We start from the raw sequence: 19,553 nt of genomic DNA, 5'->3' as shown, positions 1-19,553 counted from the left end.
TGCATTAGATTGCGTTAAAATTTATTTTGATTTAGAAAACCTCATTTTATATAATTGATTATCAATTTATAATAATCGATTATCAGTAATCAATTATGACTTGCCATAATTGATTATAATGAGAATTTATGAGAAATTTTAAGCAAGTTTTTTTTACCGTTGTGCATTCATTAAATGTATAATTAATTACCATAATTGGATAATTTATTATCACACGTTAATTAGTTGGCAACGGATTTTTGGAGGTATCCTTGAGTGAGATCTCTATAAATTAGATTAAGACTCTCGTTCTAAAATACGAAATACAAAATACGAAATAAGTGTATTTTGAAAAATCTTATCTGCAATGTGCAGTGATAAGTGTTCTAGGGTTTGCTGAACCCTTGTGTTGTGGCTTTGAGAACTTGGCGTGTTGGCATAGAGCGAGAACTTTCACAGGGAGTGTGATTGAGTGTTGTTGTTGTTGTTGAGTTAAAAGCCTATCATCCTTCATGAAGCATTCAGAGGAGGTGTTCATCCTTTGTGAAGATCTAGAAGAGGTGTTCATCCCTTGTGGGTTACAGGGGAAGTGACTTTCATCTCTTGGGGTAACAAGAGAGGTGATTTCTAAACTTTTACAAATTATTTCTTTGTGATTGTAATTTTTAATTGTTTTGTGAGTAGTAAACTGTTTATCTTGATTTGAGATAAGCGACTTTGGTAAGATCCGAAACCAGGATAAAATCATATGTGCAAATTTCTCTTAACCTTACTCTATTTGTTATTATTATTTGCTTGGTAAGTTTAATTGAGTAGAAATTAAAAGGCACACGTTTGTATTAAAAACCCTCTTGGTTTGTTAATCCACGGTAACAATTCCGCTACAGCCGCTTTGAAAAAGAAATATAAAGTCATTTATAGAGTCATCCAAAAATAACCATAAAACTAACTTTATATACAACAAGTACAAGTATCAAAACTATGCACAAGAAGAATGTATCAAAAACCACCACTATAAGCTAACTACTAAGGAAAATAACATACTAAAACTACAACTTGCTGCCTAATGCTTGCTCAACGATCACATCATCAGGTTCTGCTCACACCTACCAGATGATCATCGCCAAGAGAAAAACACATACAATAAACAACCAAGAAACATACAAGGGTAAACTAATTGCAAAACGTTTATTCATATTAAGGTAAATACAATATACCATTTCAAGTACATAATAGTTATAACATTGTTTCCCTTCATACATACCAACTCAGACTTAGCCAAACTCTTTACTATCTAGTATAAATGTTGAGTCATGGAAAGTTCTGCACCTGTGTGGTGAAACAACTAACCCACTCAAAGCTGTCACACAAGGTTAGTCCTTAAAAAGCCCTTTGCCACCATGAAGAAAGGCCCCCAGACTAGGACCTCCTACTCCTCTCACATGGCTCATCACTCTTTAATTAAGCATGGATGACCATTAGAGTGTCATGATAACCCCATATCGGCTTCTTACAATTTATACTATTTATACACATGAATCCACTAATAAAAAATTCCTCCTTAGAATTCTCATTCACAATAATTCATTCATACCTCGATAACATCATTCCACATTTCATTCACACAATTTAAAGCATGAAACATTAATGAAAGAAATAAAATAACATAGACCAGTGCTCCAGAATACCCAAAACAACTCAAAAATCCACCCTACTGGCTGGCGCTCAACGCCCCAAAATCCTCTTAATGGACTTGAAATCACTTCAACCAATCCTCACCAACTCATTTCTGCATAATAAACCAATTTTTTATTGGTTTAACCACTCTCACAAGTCCAAATGGACTTCAAAACAACCCCTAAACATCCCTTTTACCCAACCCACTGCTTACTCAAAAATCCACCTACCAAAACCCCTAATTTTCACTCCAAAACAAGTAAGATTTGAACTCATTTTATCTTCCTCCCTTAACCTTCTAAATTTTGACCACCTAATGATGATAACTAATCATAAACCACTCCAAAACAAATACCAAACTACAAATTTCAAATTATGATCATTATTCCAAAAATTGACATACCTACTTCATCAATTTAAGCTACAAACTGGATTGTAGTTTTCATACCTTCCCAAACATCATTATTAATACCCTTTTATCTCAACAATACAATAAGTTCATCATGCAACAACTCATAACAGCAACCACACCTTCATAATTCTTAAAACACATCATAAATTTACAAGCATTCAACACTTTTCCCCAAATTTAACCTCATAAATTACCATATAATCACATACACAAAATCCACAGATTTCAAACATCTTACTATACCTATGAAAAGCAAATTAGCTTCCCTTATCTTAGGAAAAACTAAAATAGTTCAACAATTTCTCGCTCGACGCTCCCACGACGAAGAATTTTGAGAAAACACCTACAATTTACGGAATGATAGTTGAGATGAAATCTTAGGACCCATAATTAACCAAGAACCAAAGAAGAAGCTCAATTGAAACATGCGAGAAAATTTGGTACGCATGATCATAAACCTAAGATAGACTGAGAAAATGGGTAGAAACTTACTTACTCTAAACAGAGAATCAATCAGTTGAAAGTGAAGAGTACTTCGCTGTGATCCTCTAGGAACCTCTTGATCGTCAAACAGAAGATCAGAGAATAAGAAAATGTAGAGAGAAGGTAGAGAGAGTTTAGAGAACGAGTTCTAGAGAGATAAAATGTGTTTTAAGTGATGAGACGACTGTATGAAATTTTATCTACAATATCGACTTATTTTTAAAATAAAATAATTGATCTCATTATTTTAAAACATTTATCTACTCTAATACTCCATTTTCTAGGTTCCTACAGTATTTATTTAAAATAATAAACGAGTAAATAATTCTTTTATAATTAGTAATTATTTGAATTAAAAAAATAGTTACTAAAATCATAAAACTAAAAAATAGTTTTTACATTATAAATAATTATTGAAATTTAAAAAGTAGTGATTAAAAGAGTAAAATTAGAAAAACAAAAGACGATATATATATAGTTGTAAATAAAGAAAGATTAAACTCAACATAAATTACAAAACTCTTACTTCCTTTAACAAAAAAAAAATCTATGCATGAGGTAAAAGATTTGATTTCATTTTTTTACATGGTAGCAATGTCCCTGCTTTTGTCCAATCCAGTTAAAGGTGGGTAGTCTATTTCCTTTAGGTGGTAATCAGCGTTTCATTTTGATGAACTTAATGCATTGTTGCCCATTTCGTTACTCTCCCATTTCTTTTCACCCATTTAATACAAATTTCCTATAGCTTTCTTTATTTGGTTCAATGCCTCCCTAAATAATATTTGTCCCTGTTTTCATAAGAACACCATGGTACATGCCTAAAACAATCTCTATATCTAACAAGTTGTACAGAAACTTAAATGTTCACCTAATTTACCCATGGCATAGGACATCGTAATGTAGATACATGATTACGAAAAAACATGTTGTATAGAAGATGTTAAAAGCATCCTTGAGCAAAAGATCATAACTCTAAGTTTGTGAATTTTGTTATGATTAAGTAAACAAGACTTCCAATACACTCTTCTTGCATTAAAATATATATATTTTGAATTGTATAAAAATATATTTTTTTAATATAAGATTAGATATTAATAAATAATATAACAATAATTGTGACATCCCAATTATATAGAAAAGCATATATAATAAAGACGTCATCATGCATCATATGAGAAAATAGTCAAGAGTAATTAAGGATTACAGTCATCCCAAAATGGCCTCAGAATTTAAGTTTAAACTCCAAAGACATCTAAGTATATAAGGTGGAAGGGAAACAATATTCTAAATTACAAGAATAATTAATAACACCGCAGGAGACTAGGCGGCAGCATTGTCCTCAACTTCCAAAGCCGTCTCCAATGGAACCTCCTCGCCATCTGCTCCCATCCAAGTGGATGATCATCGCAAGAAGAAACATACACAAGCAAGGGTGAGCTAGATATAAAAATCATGTTATCCATTCACATACGACATGCAAAAATCACGCAAACATGGCAAAATGACATCACAAGACTCATTGCTTTATAGACCAACTCATCCGGACTAGAATGATTACCGAGCTATGGCGGGTTATGCACTCGTGGTGGCCTCTACTGCTTTGCAAAGCCGTTGCCAATGGGTTCCACCCTACCACACTCACGAGGTTAGTCCGTTCCGCGCCCTGGAGCATACTGGAAGCCTCCAAGACTAGGACCTCCTGCTACTCCTCACCACATGGATCAATCCTCTCTACTTGAGAATGAAAGACCATTGGAGCGTCAGGAAAACCCCCAAGACTGAGCTACCATGCAATCATTCTACACACCAACAGGGCACCACCATGTATCCTCTTCTTGAGGATCATGGAATTACGTCCATCAACCATATGGTTACACTTACGCCAATCACAACTTTGTTTCATACATAGTTCCAAACTATAATTCACATACAATACAACATACCTTCAATCATGTAGCAAAATCAAGCCACCCAAATCAGTTATATAGACATATATACATCTTGACAGTCAAACAACATCAAACAACTCAAACAGATGAGGAAAAATGTGAAACTTGTAACACCCCAAATAATTTAAAGGGTATTACTGGTAGTAAAGACTAAATTAATTTGATATCTGATATAAACAATCAAACTTTATTTCAATTCTTCCAAAGTACAGTTCCAAACTTACAAACTTTAAACAATATAGTCTTCACCACTTAACATAAATTCGAAATTAAACTTATAAGTCTTACACAACATATTTTTCCAATGCAAATTTATTCCTTTTACAAAAAAATCCCTGAAAGTTTTTCCCCGCATCTCTCTTATCATCTCTAAGCTTTTTCAACCGTATCTGCAACATTATATGCTCACATATAACATGAGTTATATGATCATAGCACAAACAAATAAGGGTAAGCCAACCATATCATACAATCAATAAACTTACTTATAATATAAATGTTTCAATCATGTATTTCTGCAATTTATAAATACCATTATCCCGATGTCATTAATTCATCATCTTTCTCATTTTCATAAACCTTCCAAGTATACCATGCTTACTCACGAAGCCTTATGGTCAGACTGCTCTCTGCTTGCTTCCTTAAGCCCTACCTGTATACTATGTCTTACTTTCTGAAGCCTTATGGTCAGACCCCTCTCTGCCTGCTTCTATAAAACTTACGAATCATATGTTTATGTCAAAGCCTTATGGTCAGACCACTTTCTGCCTGCTTTCATAAAACTTACGAATCATATGTTTATGTCAAAGCCTTATGGTTAGACCACTCTCTGCCTGCTTTCATAAACCTCAGGTGTTACTTTGCTCATATCAAGCTCCCATGGTATAAACCGAACATACAACTCCCAGTAGTAAACATCATTTCATAAGTAATGATTTCTTATATCCACTCCAACATTTCATAAAATCAATAATTCATACCCTCTTATCCACCTAACTCAATCATGTTCATTCTTTAATCATAAATTGACAATAACCCGTTTTGGTGTCAATAAATTAAACATATTACCAGATATCATATTTCATATTATAAACTCATTTTTCCCATAACGAGTATAACTCAACATATTTTCACCAATCAAAGGTCATAGATCAGCCAAAATACATCAACATATCTTAGGAACTACATATTAAAGTTTGGGCTCAATGTAAAGGTAAATGAAATATATATGAAGTTTTTACCATGATAACTTAAGAACAAAAATATAGTGTTCATCATACATTTCAAAATTTCGAAATTTCTTTCTCAACACATAGACTTCTAATTACGAATCCGAACGGTCAAATTATAGTAATATATCTTAGGAATCATATATCAAATTTTCAGGTTGATCTAACGGTCAAATAGAACAAAATCTATATTTTACCGAGAGGACTCAGTAACACAATAATATGGGTAATTAATTTACTCAAACATGCAGAACTTATTTCTCCAAGTACATACTCTTAATTAATGATCCGAACGGTCAAAGTGAAGAAATAGGTCTTAGGATTCATATATTAAAATTTTAGTTAAATCCAACGGTAAAAACAATTAAAAGGAATGTTTTACCACAGTAGCTCGAAAATAAGAAAAAAATTATAATCATGAAAACTAAATTTACACAAGTGAATAGATAACTACCATTACCAAAATTTTAACATGTTCATAACTCATATTCATGATCATAATATATATAAATATCATATGTAAGAAAGGATTAGCTCCCCCACCATCAAAATCATCTTAATATAAAAATTCAGGGGAAACAAGAAGTTGAATCTGGTAGAGCCGGTTAGACAACTTCACATCCTTCCAGAAAGATGCAATAAAAAAAATAGATAAAACAATAAAATTTCTGGGGAAACAAGAAGTTGAATCTCGCAGAGCCGGTTAGACAACTTCTCATCCTTCCAAAAATACAATATAAATAAATAAGACATAAAAGGTTTGGGCAAATAAGAAGTTGAATCTGGCAGAGCCGGTTAGACAACTTCTCGTCCTTCCAAAAATACAATATAAAGAGATAAGAAACAATAAAAGGTCTGGGGAAACAAGAAGTTGAATCTGGCAGAGCCGGTTAGACAACTTCCCATCCTTCCAAAATTGCAAAAGAAATAACTAAATAATAACGTACAATTAGCATAACAGAATCAATATCACGTTTTACAACCATCAACCTTGGGTCTCATCACAGAAGCATGTTCTCATTCAAAATTCAAGATCATCCAGAAACAAAATACTCCATATTCAAGATTTAGGATTAGACAAAAGCAAAGTATTGTATACTCAAGATTCAAGAGTAGCTTCCCTTACCTCTATTACAGACTTAATCTCCTCGTTCCCCAAAAACTTCCAGAATGTCCCCTTTGCAACTAGAAATTCTTCCAACTCTCTTCTCTAAAATTTTTCTAAGTTTTTGGTGTAAATTTTCAGCCTTCCCCCCTTGGCTATTTATAGAAAAAAAAAATTTACTATTCATTTTTACTATTCATTTTACTATTACAAAAATAATTTTTTATTCACAATTTGATGAATTATGATCTCTTATGACTCAAGGCAACGGGGAATACTTATCCGTTCCACAAATTAATAATTTTTTTTTACTATTCACATTTTACTATTCATTTTTTACTATTTTTTTTTAATCTAGTATCTGAATTACAAATATTTTCAGGATCTTACAAAACTCACTGCACTATGTCGCACAGCGCACCAAGGTGCAAGGCAAGACAGCAAAAATTCGCACAGCGCACCACCCTTGGTGCGCTGAGAAAATTTTCCTGACGGGGGGAGTGTTTTTCAGCTAAAATTCGCATAGCGCATCACCCTTAATGCGCTGGGCGAATTTTCCTGACAAGAGGACAGCTAAAATCCGCATAGCGCACCAAGTTTGTGCGCTATGTTAAACTAAGATTCTAATACACATTATCAGTCCCTAAACCCTCGCATAGCGTCCCTAATTCACTATTCGAATTAATTTGGCTAATTTTCCAGGCTAGCAACAGTCGCAAAGCGACTACATTCACTACGCGACTTATTAAACAAAGAGCAACCCTCTGTTATAATTCGCATCGCGCACAGAGTCGTTATGCGAATTCCCTGGCAGAAAGCACCTCGCCAGGGTGACTCCCTGAGCGAAAGGCTTCGCTCTGCGAATCTACAAAATCTGCAGAATGAAATTCTGCATATTTGCACAACTCTACCACTCCAAACTCATTCTAACCATTTTAGTGAACTTCTAACATCCCCAACTCGAAGCATATCTTGAATTAAACATGTCTAACTGATTCTAACCCTTCCTAACATCTTTTTAAAGTGTTTATGCGTTGATTTATACTTAAAAACTGAAAATCTCTCAACCTAGGGGCCCAAATATAATTCTACCACCTTGAGTCTGATTTTGACCATTTTAGGGGTCCAACTAGGTCCCAATTGACTTGCCTAAGCCACCTAAACTGACCAGAATGATCTGTAATGCCCAATTCTCAATTTGACCACCTCAGTTCCTCTAATAAGACCCTAAACACCCTAATTCACTTAAGTGTTGTTCTAATCACCTATTTAGCAGACTTCACTTCATCCAGCCATTCAATATCAGTCTTAAACCTTATCCATACCAATTCATACGTACAATTCCACAGATTCACTATTAGACAGGCATTTTGAGCAATCGAGTTCACATACAACATTTTCAATTCCAGTACAAACAACACCCATACATAACAATCCATACATACGTTATTTCCCCACATCAAACAACAATTTATCTCATGCACACCCTAATCTACAGAACAGAAAGCAAGATCCAGCTCCCCTTACCTTAAAGTTGAGCAGCACAATCCACTAGAACGCTCTAACAGTGCCTCACAGCAAGGACCTAGGCAGTGCCCTACACCCGCCAAAATGTGATGGAAACCGCTCTTAGAGCTGGGATGGACAGAGAACACAAAAAGGGCAAGCTACCAACCGCATGCAACAAGTAAGTGGCATGCCCTAGGTTCCAAAAACAGTGGAGGAGAAGGGGAAACGACTTACCAGTCGGAATGAAGAAAACTTTCGGTAGAAATGGAGCTCTCTACGTCGCAGATGCCTGGACAACACAAAAATCAAATTCCTACGGTTCTTTGAGCTGGAAATCTAGAGAGAAGGTAGAGAGAGTTTAGGGCATGAGAGTTTTAGAGAGAAGGAGAAATGAAGTTCAGGAGAAAAAAATGGGTTCTGAAGAGCCCCTCCTAAGATCAAGTTGGCCTTAGTCTGATGGACCTAGCTGCCCCACACAAGGTTCAAAGGCCCTTTTTATAAATTTACAGGCCCTTACATTTCAGTAACAAATAAAATAATAAATTTAATAAATAACACATTTCATTATAAATTTTAAATTTAATTTAATTTTATAAAAATGAATTAAACTTAAAATTTATTTCTTTTAATTCTTTTAATACATTAAACATGTAACCGTTTGAGAGTGAATTTTGAATTTGAAGACTAAATAGGTCTGCCTTATAAAATAATCTAGGTACGAATTATTGTCCCCATAAATTTCTTCAAGAAAAAGGTATATTATTGAAAAAAGGAAATTCTGTTGCAACTTAAAATATACTGTGTGAAGTTTGGTAGAAAGTCAAAACTCATCCTTCACCACTTTACACTATCTTGCTAAAAAAGAAACACCTACATTGTTGTTTCCTGTTAACCACTTGGAATCTTCCTACATTAACCCTAATCAATTTTTTAAAAGACAGAATTATCCTTAATCACTTTGTAAACATCCCAAAAGATTATTCTAGATCATTCAACATTAGGATAAGATTACTAAAACAAAGGTTAATATACTTTAAATTATTTCAGAAATTTAATTCTGTAATTACGAAAGGTTCGTGGATGTTCTACTCACACGTGCCTTTTTCAGAATATTTGACCTGAAAGAATACATTTTTAGAATGGAAAATTCTTAGTGAAAGGACAAAGAATGTGAATAACACTTGAAAAACACAATTTGTAGAAGTGGACCCGAAAGCCAACCCAATTGTATTGTCAAGTTGAAGTGCAACACCGTGTTTAAAGTTTTTCAAGTTTAGACTTCAACGCAAAACTGAGTACTACGCAAACCATACATGATAAAAACATTTGACCGCCGCCAAATTCATGTATCCCATGTTTCTTTTGTGTTTTTAATATATGTTTTTCTTGTAGAAACATCTATTACACAAAGCTTACAAGTTACTTGATAAACTAATTTTTTAAATGAAAAGTACTTAATAAGCTAACTAATAAATTAAATAAAAAAATGTAAAATAATATAAGATGGTATGATTATGTCAATTTTGTTATATAAGTGAAATTTGTTATTCTAAATAAAATATGTTATTTTGTATTTTATCTTTAAATTTGTTGAGATAACATAACTAGTGTTATATTATGTGATTATAATTTTTCTTAGAATATTAAAATTTTATAATCTATAAGATGAAATATTTTAACTGTTTTTTTGTTGACAATTTTTTTTTTAACATTTACATAGGTATATTCATCAACGAGTTTTATAGTTTTCATTATCTAAAAATCTTACCGAAAACAAAATGATTATAATTTTTTCAAAAACTGAATTATCGTATGACTATTCCTTTATAAGTATTTCATTATAATTTTTGTTTTTGTTTTGCAGAGGTATTTTTATTAAAAAATTATAAAATTAATAAAAAAATTATAATTCTATGATTATTTTTATGTATATAAATGTTTATAGTTTTTATCATTTTTTTTAAATTGATTTTGTTATACTAATTAATTTTTAAATTATATTTTTCTTTTTTTAGTAGTAAGTGAAAGCGTGTTTTTTTATACTTATTAATACTGAATGCGTGTGTGAGTGAACGTTCCCTCGTGTCAATTATTATTTAAGCTTACTCACGCAACCAAACTTTCAAACACTTGTTTGAATTTGAGTTGTGAACACCTCTTTTTAAAGGCTTTCTCTGTTCTAACTTCCAAAAACCGAAAAACAATGGTACTTTTGATAGAGAAACTAGCAAAACATTGCTTCTTCAAGCTGGAGAATCACCACCATTCCATCACACACCCTCAGCCAGAGGAGTTACCATCATCTTCTTCACTTCTGGCTTTCAAATCCCATGTGTCTAAATCAATTGACCAATTAGCATTGGATTTGAAGGCCAGATCAGAAACCTTGTCCTTGACATGGTTTGAAAGGTGTTTAGCTCTCTTGCCTTTGATCAACAAGGCTTTTGCAAAGCTTGTTGCAGATATGGACTACCCAATGAGCAAATGGGGGGTTGGTTCAACTGAAGGGTATCTCTGCTACACCTTGAGTTTGTTAGAGCTTTTCAATTCTATTTCTTCTTGTCTTTCTCATCTTGGCCAAGCTAGGATTTCTCTGGCTCATGGGTTGACTCTGGTGGAGAACTCACCTTCTTTGGCTAGAAAGTATCTGAAAGGAATTCAATTTCAACCAGGGGTTTTCAGTACCAACCTTGGTAAAGATCTTGAGGAAGCAAGGGTTTTCTCTGACAAGGAGAGGATTGTTCATGAGGCTGTGAAGGAGATGAGGAGTGTTGGATTCTGGGTATGTGGGGTTTTGTTGTCTTGTTTATATGGTGATGGTAAGTCATACATGGAGCTGAGAAAAGTTGCTGGTGGGTTTGATAGTTCTCTAGTTGCCACACTTGATTTCGAAATTGGTGAACAGTTCATGGAGAAAATTTTCATCTTTGCTGAGTTCAAAGAGGTCAACGATGCTGTTGCTGACCTTGTTGCTGCTGATGAAGTAAGAAGACACTATGCAGCCAAGGAATTGCAGACCAAGCTGCAAGTGTTGGAGAAGTTATCTGATAGTATAAGCAAGGAGGTGGATAATCTTTTTGCCAATGTAATGACTCAAAGATCTAAATTAATTGACGGCTTTCGACTACAGTAACAGCCACAGAAATCAAGTTTCTGATATCATATAGCATACATTATGTATATAGCAGTAGTTATCATGTATTATGTATATAGCAGTAGTTCTTGATTACTTCTGTAATGTTATATACAGTGGTTATTTGCACACTGAAGGACAACTGTAATACTTTTGAAATAAGAATCATAGAAGATATGGTTGTAAAGATACAATTTATAGTACTATGAATTGTTCTCGGATGTTTCAGAATTATGTAACTTCTTACACTTTTGTGTTCACCATAAAGAGAGCAAAAATATGTCTAGGAAATTAAGAAAATGAAAGTAGTTAATGAAAACTTAACAAAGTAATGACTTTTATTCTCAACAAATCTCTACTATAAAAACGATTGCCTTCTTAAAATAAGCAATGAAATGAAACAAGGATTTAATTTTGTTTTAGTAGTTTAGGTTCATTCTCATCCAATGACAAGAAAAATGATTTGTCTCAGTAAGAGAAAAAAAAAAAAAAACTCTTATCATGAACCAAGAAGACTACGGAAATGTAGAATGGCCTTGGATCATTCGACCAACTTGCTGACTGTACATGCTTAAGTCAGAAAGTAAACATTAAGAAAGATTAGTGTGGAAGAGTAATATAAACTTAAACATTTAAGACAGTTAAAATAAATAATCGAAGTTGGTGAATGATGAAATAAGTAACTTGGTTATGATTAAGATAGAAAGAAAACATAAAGAAGGATTAATGCGGAACAGTAAAAAAACAAAACAGTGTCTTCAATAGACCTTTCACAATCATTGTTAATTAGGCCACAATTTGGTAAAAATGGTCAATCTGCATATTCTAAAAGAGCCAAATTCCAATTTATAACTTGAGGGTCACTTTTAGTCATAACCTTTCTCCCTAATCTATATTGTACATAACTACAACTGCAATAAATGTCTGAAATTCTATTTTCCCTGTTGAAATAAGAAAATCAGAACTCTGAAAAGTTATTTGAAAAGATTTCTTTCTTGGGGCCCTTCCTCTTGAACACCAGCAGGCAACCTAAAGAATGAGACAGTAAAGTCAGAAAATGAACATAAAATAGGAGGAAAATCCTCATAATTAGGTAGTGTTTTGTGAAAATGAACAACAGTAAAGTCAGAATTCTAGTGTTTTAGTGCATTCAAATCACTAAAAAGTGTGTATAGCTAACAAACTAATTAGGTAGGCCTGAAAATGCTATAGGTAAAAAACTGAGAAAGAGGTTAAGAAAAGGATCCAAAAAACTAATGCAAGAAAACTTGTTGAATTCAAAATATATCCCACAAAATCACCCTATGCAGTATTCATGCAAGACACTTGTTTTGTAAATATATGTGATATTGAAAACCAGTATGACAGTACTGAACAACATGTGTGGTTTCAGCCGCTTGAGACTGTCTGCAACCCAAATCATAGTGAAAGTATTTTATCCTTGAAAATCAAGAAAAGTATTGTTTTTAGTTTCACACAAAACATAGGCTGTGAAGATCTACTCAATTTATTTTAAAGGCGTGGTAATTGAAAAAACACAGTACCCCAAATGAAATACTGTGTCTGAACTTCCTTTCTCATTTCCACAGTTATTGGCCAAGTTGAGACATCTGGCACCGGTATTTACAAAAGTGTTCTTTCTTTCAGGACGTTGATACTGAAATGGAACCATTGTTTCTGTTTGTGGAAACAGACAGCGAAGCTCCTCAATCTATAACATGATATAGGAAGAAAGATAAAGCTATTAGTGAGATAAGATGCTGGAAGATCAACATTGTACACAACATAGAGAAAGTGAATAATATTTGCCTGTCTGCGCAAAGTTTCATTCTCCAACATGACCCGCTGTTCCTGGAAAGAATTGACCAAACAAGTTACCATTACAGAAAAAAAGGAACATTTTTCTCTTGCCCTTACTATGACTAAGTAAATAGTATATTCCCAAGTTCACTATATCCTGAAATGGATACACATTTCAATTTAACCCACAAATTTCTAAGCACTGAAATCAAATACTTCAGCCTTTTAATATGAGGACCATGCTTGTCAACTGTATGTGCACACCAATGTGAAATGTCTAACAGGCTGATCTGGTGCAGTTCATAAATATCAAATATGAAATTCTGTTACTTCGATGTTATTGATGGAGGTCTATCCATGAAGATCAAGAAAACGGAAGGAGGCTCAGAATAGGATTTTTGTATCTTTTTTACAATATTGAAATTAGGCCTAGTTGGGCCTTAGTTCAACTTGTTAATTTTGTTTATAGGGACTTTTGAGTTCTTGTGTGGCCTCTTAAGAATGGGCCGTGGTGGGTTTGAAGTTAACAACTATCCAGCCGAAAGGATTGGTTTATTGTTTACAAATTACTAGATATTCACTACCATGTAAACTGATAGAGTGCATGATTTGATTAAATGCTTTAAGGGTGCATATCACTACATCAGACCTATTAATAAACCATTTTCACATATTCTCAACTATTTTAAACTCCCTTGCCAATTCTCCTAGGTCTGTGAGGTTTATTATAACTTTATAAACCAAACATCTGATTCTGATACCTGAACTCTAGATTGCTCCAGCTGCTCCATAAGTAATTCCTCCTGAAAGGTTAAATATTAAGGGTTAAACATTGCTCTGAGCTGAAAACATTAACTATGTTTTACTGATGACATTCAATGAAAAGGAAAAAACAAAACAAGATAGAGAAATGGAAAAGGGATAAAAAAAATGTGACCTTTTTTGCCTTTACAGACAATAACCCCTCACTGAGTTGCTGCTCTATATTTTGCAATTCTTTTATTCCCAATCCTGTCAGATCCTTACCCAATAACTGTCTATAGTCACAGGTAAGTTGTACTGCTATCAACACAAAAAAGAGAGGAGAATGCAAAATAACCATAATATAAAAGAAAATCTCAAGAGATTACATACAATTGCTTTGATTCTAACTTTGAAATTTCTTCTCTTAGAATGTCCACCATCTTAGAATCTTCCTTCTAAAGAAAAAAAATATCATTATAGTAATCTCCATTAAATCTAAAGAGAAATGATGATAAGCAAGCACCAAATGAAAGACATTTTAAAAACAATGCAGTCAAGCAAAATAAGTATTTGCAACAAAGATAACAAAACTACCTAATAGATTATCTATAATGGCACCCGAATGTCAAGACATAAGAGTTGCCCTTGTTTTATGTAATTATGGTGAAAATTTCAGAGAACACCACATCAAGTACGTATCATGCAAAAAAAATGAGAAGACCAAGTGATAGGATTCAAGTCATTGATGGATAAAATGGAGAAGTGTATTGAGTGCTAATAGAAAGGTAACATTCAAGCTTAAGGGAAAATGGGGTGGATAAAATGGAGTGGATTGTTTGATCATACAGTACCTGACTCCATGGTTCTTACATTACATCTAATCACTAATTGCAGAGTTCCAGTTGGAGTAATTTCTACAAAATTGCATGCTAGAGCAATACTATACATTTTGTGATTAGCTTTTTTACAACATACAAAAAATCTTCAAAAAAATCATCAGAAATGTCTACTGAGGGATATAATGCAGCATAAATGATTAGTTTTGGAGAGTAATTGTCCTTGAACAATACTGACATTACAAAACAACACAAGAATGTCAAGAGATTATCTAAAAATGTCAAAGAAAAGGATCATTCAATTTCTAAACTAGAACTGTCAATTCCTTGTAGTTCTTTGCATCTCAAATCTTCTAGTCTAAATGTGAAGTACAAACTATGCCAGAATTTGGTGATAGATTCAATTTTATCCACAAAGAGAACTTAAATGCAATTTTTGTGAGACTAATCACATATTTGAAGCACGCTAGTAAAACTCCAAACCTAGTTCATAAATTAATATTTTATATTTAAATTTAGATTTCATTAATTGAATACAATACAAATAGTATATAATTTGAATATTAGAAAAAAATATTCATTTAAAGCTGTACCCTAATAATATTTAAGTAGTGCAAAAATAAACATAAGTGTCTTTCTTAAGAACTAGAGTGATTTAAATTTTGTCTGAATCTTAAATAAGGAAATGATGCGCTGCTTAAATCAACAGAAGAACTGTAGCAGGAACCCTAAATGAGTTAGCAGATGATAAAATTAACTGCAGATATGTAGAAAATACTCATAATAGTACTTAAATTACAAGGATAAAATAAAAGAAAGGATAAAATTTGATAATGAAAGAAAACAAATCAGATATGGAAATTTTTTCTTTGCTGCCTTCACTCTCTGCTGCCCTCACATTTGTCTCTACTCAATCACATTCTCATTCTCATCCATTTTCCACTTCTTCCTTTCTTAGTGTTGATCTTTATAGAGTTACTTGAGATTTATGAGCAGAAAACCAAAAGTAGAGAAGTTTATTTTATACAAAATAAATTATTATTTTCTAGTTTGCAATTGAATGTTTGTACTATAACCAATATATTGTTTATTTATGATAATAAAAAGCCAAAAATAAAATGCACTATTCCATAACAAAAACAATGAAATTTGTATACCATTGTAGCATTAATTAAACAACCCAATTGTGTTACATCAAAAACCCTTTCTTCAAAGGGTCATTTCAGGTTCAAGTCCTTTTAATGGATTTGATCAAAAGTTTTGTGTGGACTACAATAATAGCTTGTAAGATAGTGAAACCTTCATGAAGGTCAGTAGGATACAGAAGTATAAGAGAGTACCTGTGTTTTAATTTCTGCTACAGCAGTAACATCCGTAGAACCAAGACATTTGTTGTATCTTGAAAGTGTTCGCATCATTCTGCAAGAAGGATTTGTAAGTATTCAAAATAAATATACCCTCCGATGTGTTAATTTCTTAGAGTAGTTATATATATTTTCCTTCTGTAACTAAACATTTGTTTGAAGATATTCTGTTAGGTCTATGTAATCTATTTACTGTACTATTATTCTTGTACTGTGTTTTTGGATTATGGAAGGGATCCTGATGAAATCTATCATTATTTGGTTTTCCAAACTTATAAAGACTTTTACAAAAAGAAGAGTGAAATAAAAAAGTTGAAGAAATTACATGAAAGAATTTCTATAGAATAATTTTAATTTTTTCTTCTTCCTGACTAAGTAGTTTGTTCAAATATGTGCAGTAACTTTGGCATAAAACTACATGTGATCATCTCAACTAATAACACTAATAAATAAGTGCTTAAAGCTTACTATTGAATTTAACAAAATTTGATTCAAACATCCAGCTGAGAAGTTGAAGTATGAAATACAATATGTAAGGAGTCTGTGAGAGCTTTCAATGAACTTACTGTTTAGTTTAATAGAATGCAAGAAAAAAAAATTGTTCTTCAAACATCCAGCTGAGAAGATAAAGAAAATTATTGATAAAACAACACAATAATATAGCTAGACAAACTCATGATAATAATGAATACAAATTGAAAAAAGTTTGTAAGTTGCTTAGAGTGATGACTGAGATGTCAAAATCCCCCAAAACGAGAATAAACTCCAATAAGAACAGTAAAGATAAGTTTATGGGAGCAGCACTGTTTTTTTCTGTATCTTACCCTTTATTAAGGGTTTATGAATCCAGTGAAAAGCTCTCACAGACTCCTTCAATATTATGTCATGCTTCAAAACTTTTGCAAAGCAAAATATTTACTTGATAAGTCACAACCAAAACAAAAGACAACATAATTTCAAACAGGACATAACTGTCTCTGCTCTTTTCTAAGTAGGATCTTAGGTCCATGTACCCTTTATGGCATGGTATGTTTAGTTCTTCCTTTCTATATATTTAAAATTCTCACTTATGATTTGATTCTTTCAGCTCCAACCTCACAAACATGACAGTCTTATCAGTGCAGTTTGTATTTCACCAGGGGAAAACATTAATGACAGTTGTATTATACAGACAATAATACAAAGACAGATAACTGATACATCAAAGCAAATCATTTACTTTACTTTTCCTCTTTCCATTTATCCATAGGCTATCTTATTAACTGTATAAATCTTTTATAATCTTCCTTTAACATTAACTTTTCAACAACATAAGTATTCAAAATAAAATCACTCATTTTCTCTCTTTTTCATAATATTTTTCAATATCGAATCAAGCCTTTCATAGAAAGATATCTTGCATGACAGAACAGTAGTTCTAGAATTGAATTTTGAAAGCTTGTATAAACAGTAAATTTTAGTATTTTTAATTAAATTAGCTTCACAAACATGTTAAAATTGAGCCACACACAAAGCAATTTTAAAAATTTTAGCTTATTATTTTTATAAAACAAAATCATAAAACTGAGAACAATAACAGTCAAACCCATAATGGAGCTGCCCAGAACTGTTCCCTGACCCTGAATTATTTTATTTCACAAGAGCTGTGCTGAACAGTGGATAGAAGTTCAAACACCAATGAAGTTCAAACAACAGACATTTTTAGCAGCAATAGAATCACACAAACCGAGAATTTTTCAACCTTTTACGAATAATTACTTCAAAACCATCATACACTCACAAAAAATGTTTTAAACACACAAGTCTAAAGGCTCTAAATTTTAGTCCTCAACTGCAAAATTTACCAATCACACCAAATTCAAAACCAACAGAACCAAAATCATCTTCATACACAACCACACTTAAATTTATCAGTCACACCAAACTTAAAACTAATCGAATCAAAATCACTTTCATACATTATACACCATATTTAAAAGTACTTATCACACCAAGTTTAAAACAATTGAAATCAAAATCATCTGCATACACACCAAATTTAAAACCAATTGAATCAGAATAATCTTCATACATTACACACCATCAAGGAAAGAAAGCAAATTAATTTTCTTTTCTTTTTTCTTTAAATCTGAAATCCATTTACAAACAACACCACTAATGTTAACAGAAGTCCCTGTCCCTGCAACAACATCATCATGATCAAATCACCTACAATTTTTGAAAGCCACGATTTTTACAACCAGGAGTTGTTCCTCATTACAAAAGATTAATTCTTTAGAGTAGATACAAAGAGATAGAAGAAAAAAAGTGAGAGGGTAGAAGGGTATAGTGAAAAGTAAGAGGACATGCAAGAGGGTGTTGAAGAGAAGGAGACGCACCCTGAACTGGAAAACTCAAAGAGCTTGCCAGTGTTGGAAAAAACTATGACGGCAACCTCGGAGTCACAGAGAATGGAGAGTTCTTGAGCCTTTTTGAACAAGCCTGTTCTGCGCTTGGAGAAGGTGACTTGCCTGCTGCTGGCATTGTCGATTCTTTTGATCTCGATCTTCCCTCGACCCATTGGACATGCCCAACTCAAACTCGAGCAGAGATTATAAAGACAGAGTTTGAGGTTGAAAAGAAAAAGACCCTGTTGAGTTGGTCGAAGAGAGGAGAAGAGAAGAAGAAAAGGTGGCTTCGTGAAGACACTGAAAAGCGTTTTACCTCAAACGACTGAACAGAGAGGTTGGCCTTGCTGGAAACGGCAACTTTGCATGGCTCCGTGTTGTTCTCTGTGCATTTAGAGACTGTTTCTGTTTCCTTTTTGCCCTGTTTTGGATTTTCCTCTGCACCTGTTGTGGGTCCCATTTCTATTTTTTTTTCTTTTTCTTAACATTTCACTTACTCTTGATTAATCTTCTCATTAATTATAATTAATTAATGAGTTTGTTAGTTGCTTTTATTACTTATATACTTTACTTATTTTGAACTAGACAGTTTTTTTACTTATTTTAACAAACAAATCTTATATAATATTCAAACCAATTATTACTTTAAAATACTTGCTTTTTTTTTTTAAATATTTATTTGGAGTTTAACCTAAACCAGACATTATATTATTGTAAAGTAGCCAAAATAATTATATTTCCCAAACATGTAAAAGAGTTTGCCTCCATTCCTGTTCAAACAATTCAACTACATCCCACAGAAGAAAAGTTTAAATATTTAAAATCAAACTAATTAATTTTTTTTAAAAATAATTATTTCCTATTAATTTTAGGCCTTAATTTTTTTTTTATATTTTAGCTATCTAAAATTTTAAAAATGATATTTTACTTTCTAAAGAATGAAGAA

General features: G+C 32.6%; 2 protein-coding genes across 3 annotated transcripts; one reads left to right on the top strand and one right to left on the bottom strand.

The window, feature by feature from the left end:
- Nucleotides 1-10,349: 10,349 nt before the first annotated feature.
- Nucleotides 10,350-11,707, top strand: LOC108333375 (protein BPS1, chloroplastic). Its single transcript, XM_017568799.2, has one exon. It carries the CDS (start codon nt 10,547-10,549, stop codon nt 11,474-11,476), a length of 930 nt encoding a protein of 309 aa, XP_017424288.1. The 5' UTR covers nt 10,350-10,546; the 3' UTR covers nt 11,477-11,707.
- Nucleotides 11,708-12,213: 506 nt separating this feature from the next.
- LOC108333408 (agamous-like MADS-box protein AGL15) lies at nt 12,214-19,036 on the bottom strand. 2 transcript variants are annotated; one of them, XM_052871316.1, is made up of 8 exons: nt 18,599-19,036; nt 16,197-16,275; nt 14,411-14,472; nt 14,214-14,313; nt 14,038-14,079; nt 13,286-13,327; nt 13,021-13,187; nt 12,214-12,505 (listed from the first exon to the last, which is right to left on the bottom strand). In XM_052871316.1, exons 1-8 carry the CDS (start codon nt 18,778-18,780, stop codon nt 12,451-12,453), a joined length of 729 nt encoding a protein of 242 aa, XP_052727276.1. In that variant the 5' UTR covers nt 18,781-19,036; the 3' UTR covers nt 12,214-12,450. The 2 variants fall into 2 exon arrangements, with proteins under 2 accessions (XP_052727276.1, XP_017424328.1); XM_017568839.2 differs by having other exon boundaries at nt 14,411-14,475; nt 18,599-19,034.
- Between the last annotated feature and the right edge of the window lie 517 nt (nt 19,037-19,553).

This window comes from Vigna angularis, chromosome 11 (genome assembly GCF_016808095.1).
Source record: "Vigna angularis cultivar LongXiaoDou No.4 chromosome 11, ASM1680809v1, whole genome shotgun sequence".
Taxonomy (NCBI): domain Eukaryota; kingdom Viridiplantae; phylum Streptophyta; class Magnoliopsida; order Fabales; family Fabaceae; genus Vigna; species Vigna angularis.
Note: the sequence above shows the minus strand (reverse complement) of the source record. Positions and strands in the feature narration are given on the sequence as shown.

Bases quoted from the DNA above. Each gene is read 5' to 3' on its own strand.
- LOC108333375 (XM_017568799.2), top strand. From the start codon at position 10,547: ATGGTACTTTTGATAGAGAAACTAGCAAAACATTGCTTCTTCAAGCTG.
- LOC108333408 (XM_017568839.2), bottom strand. From the start codon at position 18,780: ATGGGTCGAGGGAAGATCGAGATCAAAAGAATCGACAATGCCAGCAGC. The intron at 14,476-16,196 runs GTACTCTCTTAT...TTTTTTCTTTAG, and splicing joins TAGCAGAAATTAAAACACAG to AAGGAAGATTCTAAGATGGT. The intron at 14,314-14,410 runs GTATGTAATCTC...CTGTGACTATAG, and splicing joins AAGTTAGAATCAAAGCAATT to ACAGTTATTGGGTAAGGATC.